This window comes from Lytechinus variegatus, chromosome 14 (genome assembly GCF_018143015.1).
Source record: "Lytechinus variegatus isolate NC3 chromosome 14, Lvar_3.0, whole genome shotgun sequence".
Lineage (NCBI taxonomy): Eukaryota > Metazoa > Echinodermata > Echinoidea > Temnopleuroida > Toxopneustidae > Lytechinus > Lytechinus variegatus.
Genome location: NC_054753.1, coordinates 32,540,931 through 32,552,947, shown reverse-complemented (window position 1 = coordinate 32,552,947; position 12,017 = coordinate 32,540,931). Strand labels below are relative to the sequence as shown.

The window sequence follows — 12,017 nt, the reverse complement described above, 5'->3', positions numbered from 1 at the left end:
GATGTTGGTCATAGCAAGGAGATATCAGGTGACATATACTTGGTCATAGGCTGTTCATTTGTTGAGAGTAGAAGAGGCACTAAAGCAATTTCTTAAATCTAGAGAGGCAAATCTTAGAGGATATATGCCGTCTGGCTTCAATCTTAGGGATATCAGCCACGGCTGTTACAGGGAGGTGGTCCTCTAAACATCATTCAAAGATCATCATAACTCTATTCATCACTCTGATATCACCAGAAAGAGGTTTATCACAAGATTTGATAAGGGGTGAGAGAGCCCTTGGGATTACATTCATGTTCAAGAGCAACGCCCCTTTCATGGACAACTGATTTCCTGTACAAAACCACTTTCATGTTTATATAGACAAGGCCCTTAGGTGACAGTGCAAAGAGTTAAGATGCAGTGGAAACAGGAGAGGATTGGGGGGAAGGGTATAGTGGGGTGGGGTATATGTATTTCAACTCCATCATGATATTCTTACACAAACATGGCATATGAAGTCAAAATAAAATTTGTTTTCAATAATGATCAATGCAGGGAGGGAGTAATCACTGTTCTAAAAGAGCAAAGGCATTATCCTATAATCAGACATTTTTAGGTCATCTAATATATATAAGCCTTAACCCTATAGGCCTATATTTTATCTATTTTTCAAAATTGAAAATTGACAGACATTTATCTTCAGAAATCGATTGCGTTCTTTTTTTTTTGAAACCTTTATCAGAAAGCAAACTGAAAAAAACCCTTCCTAAAAACAATACAATTGTTGAGATTTTATAATCCACGAATGTTCACTTATTTTTTTTGTTGAAAACTTAGTTGTCAAATATTCACTACGTTCAGAGTGCCAAATATCAACAAATGAAAATCCATCATCAGCATTAAAAATAAATAGTATCGAGATGAAAGATAATTTAATTGTTTCTATAAATGTGTCCTAAAGATAGAGGGCCTAATGTACAGTCATATATCACTGCATGGCCTATGTATTTGCTGTAGCTCTATCGTTCATCTTGTCTCCCTATTGTTACCAATTTCATATTGAAGACATATTTGGGAAGAATTTCAAGCAGTCATTTACAAGGTAATCCCTCAAGATGTAAAACCCTGATTAAAAAGTCATCACCAATCCCCAGTCATTTGACCTCTTGGCCCTAGACTGATGACCTCTCACCCCTCAGGTGACTTCTCATCAATTCCAAGTAGATGTTGTCATAGCGATAACATCTCAACGGCTAGTTTATTACTAAGCTGGGAGATTGAAAGGGACTGAACTTCAAGTAAACCTATGTGTAGTCATATAATGTTGCTTTATTATAATGCATGCATTCTGAAATATAAAAAAGTCTAGTTTTACAGAGGAATGACTATTTGAATTTAATGAGATAGGATTAACATTATTTTATTTGAAATAATAGACCTGAGTCCCGTTTCATAAACACTTATTATTTTTATGCACAATTCCTATAACAACTTTACTACCAGCCAATGAGATAGAAGAATTGCAGTAGCTTTAAACTGTTATTACAGATGTGTATTGTAACAAGTTTCATGAAACGGGTCCCTGATTTGATATGATACACTTAGAGCAAAGATATGAATGAAGATAAAGAAAAAAATAAAAAGGAAACTGCTATATCTCGCAATTGGAGACAATGTCTTTATTCTGAATCTCAATACTACTTCCAATGAAACATATTCTTCAACTGCCAGGTGCTAGGTCAGTCAGATCTCATGCAGCCACGGACATAGAAAAGCATGACTAATAACAATAGTTTTATGTTCCACCACACTATACATGAAGTGGAGAAAAACAGGAATACATATGCAAAGATACATTAGTCTTCCAGAACCAGAAACATCTTTAAGAATTATTCAAGAGCCTATGACATTTGATGAATCCTTTGGTTGACTGGACATAGAGGATAGAACTCCCTAGGTATTCATTCTTCATATACACATGATTAGCCGAGCCCATACTCCCTCACCATCCGTCATGAAATAGTATTTACCAGACAAAGAAGAATCTACATTACCATTTACATCCTCCCTTTGTCTCCACAAAACATCTCGATCCGAAGCCCATTATCAATCAAATTAGGCAAGTTGATTCATTTCAAATGCAGGTTTTTAATGTCTTTTTTTCTTCTCCATTTTGGTCATTTCATGCTGAACTTTACTATTCAACTGTACATTGTTTTTTCTTGAATTCCTTCATGGTGAACTGTACATTTTTACTTATGTTTAGTATTTCCAATTTGTTCATTTTTGTATGAGCAAGTTATTTCACATCAACAATATACTTTAACAAATGTATAGATTACACACTACATCACTTTGTATCCAATAACATTTCTTCCGAGTTGTACAATGCCCTTTAATATTTTCTTGAATGCGTATATCAGATGTGCCCATATATCTGACATGTGATTTGTTAATGTTATTACATGATTGATGTAAATAAGTTTTCCCTGTAAACTCATTTTCATAAAAGTATTTGGACAGAAGATTAATGAGGATTAACAGAGCCAAGATGTGCAAATTAACTGTTAAGGTCAATAACATAATGACTTTTCCAGAACAAAACTCAATCTACTTCTTTTCACAGTGTTCATTCACTTCTGATTTCAACCTTTTATCACAACGACTTTCTTTTTTTTTGTTGAAAATTTGGGAACATTTTCTGAAACAGACAAAATATGCATTGAGGATGTTCTTATATGAGCGCCTGCTAAATATTTAAGTAAAATGAGACATTTGTTGCTACTTTGGTTGTCTTGACATTATGAAAGATATCTCTTCTTTTGAAAATGAAGAACAGCTCAGCAAGAATCAGATCTACGGATGATATTTATCCTTCATTTCAATTACTTTCATTAGATTTGGCACAAAGCAATGTTACTGAATCAGTATTGCCAAATGGCCCGTCTTGTACTAAACATGCTAAAGTGATTGAGCTTCTTGTCAAATGTAAGAAATTGGGTGTACTTTTTCAGCAGTATGAATTGATTGTGAAAAAATCATATTGTTCACCAAGTTTTAGCATTTGAATGACAGGAGATTTATACAACCAAATGAGGCAATAGAATCATAAGATGACTAACATTTCTTGTATTTGATGACAAGGGAGGAGGGGTTTAAGCAAATAAATTGTTCAAATCAGTCTTATAAGTTTGTTTTGGTTGTATATCAAGCAAATCAAACACTGTCAGTAAGAAAACTTGATGGATTTGAGTTCATCTAGGGCTGTGAGAGAATTATTCTATTTCGTTGGAAGAAAACAACATTTCCATATTTCATTTAGATAATTTACATACTTTACGACAGGTAAAACAAACTTCATTCCTTTGCCATGTCGACTTCACACCTTTGACCACGGTTTGTCTGTTATTTAATTTTCCCAATTTCCACAAACCAAATCGTTTAAAATTTTGTTACGATAAACTGTCTTAAAAGAAATTTAAGATGAGAGTCTAGCTAGTTTCATACAAGTAGTAAGAAAGCAATCTCGAGGAACATCACATGAATAAATTTTTGATGATTTTGGTTTTTTTTTTTAACTGCAATCTATTAGAAACTAGTGCATCATTGTATCTGATTGGCTGAAAGGTCTTTGTACTTGAAAATCATCAATGATGATGGTTCTTGAATATGCTCTCCCAAATGTTAACATTTCTTTTTCAAGTCACATAAGCATGGAATCCATGGTACAAAGTTATTAAACTCCTTTCCTGATTATTCGTCTCCTAAGTGGAAAAAATAAAATCTATCACATAATTATTTTTACCCAAATTCCCCAGTTTCCATGAAAATTAATCCTTCCAAAATGCAACAATGATATGAGAACCAGTTCATGGCCCAAACACTACTAATGAAATTGCTTGAAAAGTCGATCCCAAATATTACATCTTTTCAACCAAAATCATGCCTAATTCCGAAGGGACATTCGGTCTCAACTGAAGTCTTTTCGTGACCACAAACACGGGACTGATCATATCGTTTGGGCCACCGGGAGGAGAACAGAGGAAAAGGGGCATTGAAATTATTATGTGGAGTCAAAGAGATCTAATTGAGAACCATCTGATACTACAAAACAAATAGTGAGCTCACGCACACATATTTACACGTGAAAAGACACAATAACTATGGATAAAGAACAAGGCGGGTAACCTAGCCCGGACCTAGGGAAGTCTTTCGGGGTCTGGTTTCCATGAGTCATGGGTGAAAAGTAAACTTTAATCCAGTTATTCTTTCAAAATAAGAAATGAAAAAAAAGGAGGAAAGGGCTGATTTTTATGTTGTGTATCCAAATACACAAAATTTTCACTCCCCCCCCCCCATCGATTCATTTTTCTTTTTATTAAACCTGAATTGGCCTCCAAAAGTTAATTTTTCATCAATGTTATACTGCAATGGAAACATTTAATTTCTGTGGACGAAAACATCTACTTCTCTATTTCTTATATAACTAGAAATGTGACTAGTCCAAAATAGTTTTCTAAACGATAAAATATTGAGGTGTAAGAAAAATGCTGGATAGTTATTACGAGACATGACGAACCCCACAATATAGTAGATTTTTGGTCCCTCTATTCTTGTTAAAAAACTGAATTGAAATTGAATTGTATATGAGGGTTCTTTTGGACTATACCACTATGAATGAAGGGATGTCTTTGACTATACCATTATGAAATGAGAGTTCTTTTAGATTATACCACTATGAATAAGGGGGTGCTTTTCGTCAGTACCTGTGCAGGGATGAGCAGCTTCCTCTCCTGGTGCTCGATAATAATCTGGTATACAGGTACATCTTGTAACTGCTACGGTGTCTGCATGGCTCTTGGCAGGGCATGGAGAACATTCAGTTATACCGATATCTGACTTGAAAGTCCCAATTTGACATTCTGTAAAATAATGAGATAGGTATAGAGAGAGGGTTATTTTCACACTATTACAAAATTTATTCACCACCAACTATTTGAATATGATTGACCAAGTTCACTTTGAATGTGATCACAATCAAGACCATAATGCATTAATATATAATCATCTGCTTGAGCACCCAAGTCGAAAAGATACAAAGATTTAATATTCAATTCAATTGCAAAAACTGTGATTAAACTGTTTAAGGTTTTATCAAACAATAAATAAAATACAGATAAGTAACATCAAATAAAAGAGGCAGGATGAAAATCAAAGTATTTAAACGATTCGTGAGTGTCTTTAAGTGGAAAGATATCTCTTGATCTTTAGGTCATGGCAATGTCAACAAAGTTGTTCATTTCTTTAGCTTTAAAAGAAGTCAAATAGATGTGTAACTGAAATTACAGTATTATATTTACAAAAACAAAGCTTTCAAAAGATCAGAAAATATAGTTTATTCAGATAATAAATGAATCTACATCTGCAGGCTCAAATTCATAAACACACCAACAAACCTTTTTCATCAGAGGTTCGAAATTCATAAATTCAAGCAAAATATTTTGACTTTGAGCCAGCAGATATGGAGACAAAACTATGTTTGATTGAATAAGACATGCACTATGAGAAGATGCAGAGAAGAACAACTCAAGCTAGACAAAATTGAATTCAAATGAAGTTTATAGTGGAGAAGGAAATAAAAAACTAAAGCCAGCCATAGGTCAAGGCCATTATCATGTTAGAGAGGAGTCTTTGCTTTCATCTTGGTTTCTTTGGTTAGGGGAACAGGAGACGTTGAAGAAGAGACAAGAAATGTACATATTGACCTTTTAAAGCTTCTGCTCCTCAGTAGAAAAAGACATGATCTGTAAATTGTTTCTTTTTCTAAATGTACAAGGATTACCTACGCTCAGAGACATTTCAGTGCTACAATGGGATAGGGAGATGAATAATTCTGGCAAAATGTTAAATGCAGTGTAAGAGTTCCTTCAGCCTCTGTTTCTTCAAAGGCAATTCACAACATACAAATCAAGCAAGCCTAAATTGTACATATTTTACATACATTTTGCAGATTTATGACATCTGTCCAGAGAGAATGAACACTATGTCTTATTAGAAGGCTCAATAGTTATTAAAAAAAATCCATGAATAAATCAAGATTATCTAAATATCTTCAATTTTTGCTGGTGCTCTCATAATTTCCATCTTCCAATCTATTTGGGATTGCCATGACTTTGGAGGTATCATCTAATCCTTTCACCACTGAAAATATGCTTATGCTAATTTTGAATAATCTTCCATCTTAAAAATCTTCCTCTTAATTAAGCATTATTATCCACGCCGATTCTTCTTTAATATTGATCAGCATCCCCATTAATCTACCATCAATCTTTTTCTTCCTCCTTCAATACCCCCCCTATTCCCACGAATCATCCTTCTTAGGGATCATTATCATCATCGTCATCATCGTCATAATCAACATCATCATCTTTTTCTTCTTTTTCACCAACAAGACAATAACCATCATCAACAACAGAAACAACAAAAACACCACCACCACGAATACCATCATCACTTTCATAATCAGTATAATCTTCCTCATCATCATCATCATCACCATCACCGTCATTATCAATGACACCATCAGCAGTAAGACTGTAAGAGCAACACTACCAATCACTGCCAAGAGCCAACAACACACATCTTTGATAAAATCATACAGTCATAAGCTCCTGGTTTGGGTGATCAATCATACACACTATAGTTTGCCTGTTGATCTTGATAAATATTTGATGCTGTGTGCAACAGCCAATAAAATAATAGCAACTGCTCTAGAATTTACAGCAGACCTGCCCACTTTTAACACCCAATGTCAACTTGTGAAATAATTAAAGGTAGAGACAAACATTGTTAAGGAAAGAAGAACATTGAAGAAAAAGAACAAAGTTGAATAAAACATGAGCTTGAATAGATGGAAGGAGACTGGTAAAAATAAGTATTATGGCTTATTTAGAGAAGTTCAGATAATTTCACTAAAATGAAGGAGAAAGTGAAATAAAGAATGGGTGGAAAGGACCACACCCAAGAAGAAGAAAGAATATATGAAAAGGTTACAACAAAAACAATGATTAAGGGAAGTTAATTGAAGATATAGTTTGTAATTGATTGAAGATATAGTTTGAAATTGATTAAAGTTAGAATTCATGAACATGGAAATGGAGAAGATTAAATCAAGAAAGTCTATAAAACTGAAAAGAGGTGAGAGTGAAAGGAGGAGAAAGGAGAGAGAGAGAGAGAGAGAGGGGGGATGAAAATAAAAACCACAGACATAGGAGGACACATGTAGACCTACATCATAACATTGCATGGGCAGTAAATATCTCCAGACTGTCAGCTGCTCAGAAATATGTGTAAATGACAATCATGGGGATATTAAATAGGGACAATTCCAACACTTTTATACCATGTACCATGTGTAAGGTCATTATATTGAAGGCTATAATGTTTCTAGAATAGAATTAAGGAAATGAGGCGAACTGTTTAAATGTGAAGAGAATGATTTAGAGGGGGACTGTAATTGTGTTTGGAATAGAGAACATAAGCTATTTTGTGTTACATATCTATGAAACTTCTGATGTGAAAGTTGGCCAAGAGTATAAAAATTAATGTCACCAAGGACACACATTTTTCTTTTTGACTAATGTATAATACATTAATAGAACTAATTCATTTAAGACAATTACATACCCAACAGTACTTCTTTATTTGAAAAATAGACCAAATGAATGAATATTTGGTCTACCTATTAATGAAGCAAGGATTAAACAATAGATTGGGCATGAAAACATGCAAGCTCATAATATGAGCCCATCTCTATTTTGTTTAATAGCTCCATCTATTGTTCAAAATATGTCATTCTTCAACTATCCCTCACCAGAGTCAAACTGATAAATACAAACCCAGTGATGTGATAGGGAACAGTTGATCAGCACAGAAGGAATATGCAATATTCAGATATTGATATAAGTTCTATGGTTTTTATATCATTGATAATAACAATTATATTCTATCAATCACATCTTCTTTTATTAAACTAAATTTCCTAAATGCAAGATTACATCAATTTTGTTTTCTTGACTTCTTGTTTCTAGAAATGAAGCAAGGGAGAACAGGAAGTAAATTATAAAAAAAACTTGCCAGTTGGAATGAGCTATTTTGTCTTCAATCAATACAATATTACCATTTACATATCCACTAGTCTAGCAAGGTTTCAACACACCTTCATCCATTTTTCTTATCACTTAATTTTCCCAAAAGCATTCTATATCTGGAATTATTTTCTAAGTATATCAAAAGATAAACATGATTGATGTATAATTCAAAGAGAGGGGGAATTTGACTTTGTTGTTTAATGGGATTGGACATGACTGTATCTAACAAATGAGGGCAGTGTTCAAAATGAAACTACTAGATAAATGTATGAACTATGAAAAACAAGTTCCCATGTGACTAATTATTTTTTATCCTATTTTATCTTTGAATAAAAGTGCATTTCTTGATGAAAATCTTCATTTTCAGGACTTCATGACCTTTGATGACCTGTAGTTTAAGGGAATCACTTTCCTTTGGTTGACAATCTTTGACTTTCTTTTCCATTTCAAGGCTTCAACATGAAGCTGAGAAAAGCTTCAATAAGAAAACTTATTGTGAAAGCTATGTCATAAACAAGTAATCAATAAGAACAATTCAAGCTTAATTCCTTGACGAGGAAGGCATCGCCTGAGGCGTTGTTAGTGGACAAAAGTTCTTGTTCATAAAAGCCTTTTCCCCTACAACATTTTAATCTATACCTTCAAGGAAGAAGATGTCAACAATGAATTCTATCCATCTTTGTACCACAATCACCTAGGTGATCTCTTCTCTGATCTTTATTTTTTACAAGAAGCCCCAAATCTTCACCATACACATCATCCATCCTTTCCTGAATGTTGGTGACTTTTCCTGAGAATTTGCTCCTTGTTTTGTAGCTTGTTGACAAGATCTTAAACTACTTGTTACTTTCCTGCCCTCCAACAGCCGAACAGAAAAATCAATCCTACAAGAAAGCTCACAAACAAGCCAAGAAATCAATACTCCAATATTGCCCACTCATGTGCCGTAGTGTTCAAATGACCCTCTATCTTCTAACATCTGTATGAAACACTCACGTTTAGTTTTTTCGAACCCTCCCGCTTCACTGGGAATTCAAAATGTCCCTCTGAACTGAAAAGACATCACCTTGAAAATATATTGGATGTGTAAGCTTGGGTTCGCATAACTCCTTGCATAATATATTCCTCTGTAGTCTTGAAGATGTAAAAATAGAAATAAAGCGACACACATCCAAAGCTGAATGGGTGAGAAGAATGCTCTGACTTTGGAAAGGGTTGTGACAGACTTCTAAAGAAGAATCAAGAAAAAATGGACTTGATTTTTTTAATTGGTAATACCACTCACTAAACAATTGAAATAAAACTGTAATATCTGCAAATTTGATTTTAGTTAAGTCTCAAAACTATTAAGAAATTTCATATCAGATTACAAGCAATATCCCTATTAGATTTGTATTAAATCAATCTTTAATCCATTTAACCATCCATCTCATGAAATAGGCCAAGTGCCACACCTTTTTTGGACGAAGTCATTTACCATAACGATCTGGTGGAAATCTGCATTTGTGGTTTGTGATATGGACATGTAAACATGTCTAGCCATTGTGTTTCATGGCACTGTGGAATAAGAGGAGACAAGAGTTACATAATAGGGGTACAAGATGAGCACAATGGGGGCAAGGTTTGGACAAAAGGAACAATAACACCTGACACAAAGGAGTACAAGTGAGTGCCCAAAGAAATATACCTCACACAAAAGGGGTACATCCAAGAACATAAGGGGTGAACATAATAAGAACATGAATTGATGTTCTCTACTATCCTTCAAGAGCCTCTTTCCATAGCCATCCCCTTCTAGCTCCAAGAGAGATGTTATGGTCATGAGATGGAGACCAACCGATAGTAGGTATTGATCTTAAGATGAAAGCAGGTCTGAGGTAACATCCTTGCCTCGGGTGCCACCTCAATGGACGACGTTTGTCCACTGACTGATGATAAAGAAAAAGCGGTTTCTTATGCACAATTTTTAAAGCCAGTTGAGCGTTTTGTATCTGAGTTTACACTGTATATTTCAAAACACTTCATCTGCCAATAGAATTTAAATGCCCCTAAAAACAAGAACACAACTTAAAAGAGAAGAAATCTTGTCCTATGCTACTGGAACTACTATCTTTCCCTTATTGGTCAATAAATGACAACAATAGCTTCAAACAAAAGATTTATTGATTCTTTAGGTCATTGCCTTATGACAATTTTCCCAGCAAACCAAAATGTTCTTAGAAATAAATAACACAACTTCCATTCTTACAAAGGCTAATTAAATCTGATACAGATGGCAACAGTATTTCATACATTTTTTATAGAAAAAAAACTTCATCAATTTCCAATTGAAATTTTAAGTAAATCACACTTAATATTGCTAGGATTAATCTTGCCCTCTTGTGAAAAGCATTTTGTAATAGTTCTCATGAATGATTCATATCAGACAGTCCTCAATAATCTTTTTTTATATTTTCCTTCTTCTGGGGTTTTCTTTTTAAAATTACATTAAAACTGAAAAAAAAACACCCCTCTGGGTTATCATGATCAAATAATTATTTTAAATAAATGCAACATGAATCCTTTTTAGTGCATTTCTGTAATGTGATATTGTCTTGACTACAAAAACATTTGATTACTCTATCTTAACCATAGGTGGTATTTCCATTTCCTTTCTCTTGAAAAGTTTCATAATTTCTAGTTGAGAAATTGAAAGGTTGGGAATGAATAGTTAAAAACCTTGGGAATCTTTCAGGCCTACTTTTCAAGTACCCTATTATAGAAAGATCTTACTGCTGCTGCAGAAAAACCACACAAGAGCAAATGATATTGGTTTAATACTGTAACCAAGAAATTGCATGATTGTGTATGTTATATATAATTTTCTATTGATTAGCCTAGACATTTCCAAACCACAGAACCATCTTCTATTAGCTTCTGTCATTGTTTCATTCTCAATGCATGTAGCTTTTTTTTATCTTGGCACCCTCCTGTCTTGAATCATTAATAATTACATGAAGCCTGTACAGTTCCTACATGCTGTCAACCAAAACAGGTACCATCTATAAAATATTTTTTTTTTGTCACGCATGCCGCCAAACTGTCATGTAAGAATTGCATATGACATGGACCTAGGGAGTCTTTCATAAGGTACCTTGCAGGTGATTTCCACTAACTCTAAGCCAATCAGATGCAAGGATTTCAGTAGCTTATAACAGCTGAATATTGACTATTTGTTTCATGACACGCTCCCCTAGTGTCCTTGTTTAAAATCCTACTACATTCCTTTGACCGCACTTGGAAGGTTTCTACCAGAGACAAGAAGAAGCATCAAAACTATAGCCAATTTCCTGGGGACTGGTTACCACCACACGGTCTCCATTGACATCCCTACCACTACCAAGGATTCCTTACAAGAAGAGTTAACAAGGCGGTGTGTCTGGAGACAGAGATTCTGAGGAGACAGTGGTAACTGAGAAGACATGGAAGTATCCAAGATTGAGCTCCTGGACAATAGTGTGATCAATGTTTACTGATAAGTTTATTTTCATGCAAGGATTCTGCTTCTAGCTGATCTTCCTACCAGTGGTACACTATGACGTCCCTTGGGTTTAGGGATATTGGGAGATGATCGCATCATCCTTTTCATCTTCTTCTCAACTCTTCTTTAAAATTACTCAAGAAACAAAAAATTTAGAAAAAAAAATCATACTGAAGGCTTTCAGAGGGAAGATTATTAGAGAATTTAATGGGGCAATCTGATGACCTCTCCCCCCCCCCCCCCCCCAATTTGGTTCATTTCCAATTCTTCTAATACCAATTCGTCCAAATGCCAACTCGTCTACTATCATTTGGTCTACCATCAGTTCATCCACTCACCACAAGGTCTACTTTCATTTAGTCTAA

At 34.4% G+C, this 12,017-nt stretch overlaps 2 protein-coding genes across 8 annotated transcripts in view; both read right to left on the bottom strand.

The window, feature by feature from the left end:
• The window catches only part of LOC121428087 (ephrin type-A receptor 4a-like), a 36,123-nt gene extending 31,218 nt beyond the window's left edge, over positions 1-4,905 (bottom strand). For all 7 annotated transcript variants that reach the window (XM_041624665.1, XM_041624666.1, XM_041624667.1 and 4 more), the window contains exon 1: positions 4,749-4,905. The gene's annotated coding sequence lies outside the window, so the exon portion shown is untranslated. The remainder of the gene's footprint in view (positions 1-4,748) is intronic.
• The window catches only part of LOC121427314 (ephrin type-A receptor 4-A-like), a 41,724-nt gene that overhangs the window by 22,846 nt on the left and 6,861 nt on the right, over positions 1-12,017 (bottom strand). The window contains exons 2-3 of the mRNA XM_041623652.1: positions 6,428-6,576; positions 4,749-4,904 (exon numbers count right to left, since the gene is read on the bottom strand). Coding sequence (XP_041479586.1) covers positions 4,749-4,904; positions 6,428-6,576 — 305 coding nt within the window. The remainder of the gene's footprint in view (positions 1-4,748; positions 4,905-6,427; positions 6,577-12,017) is intronic.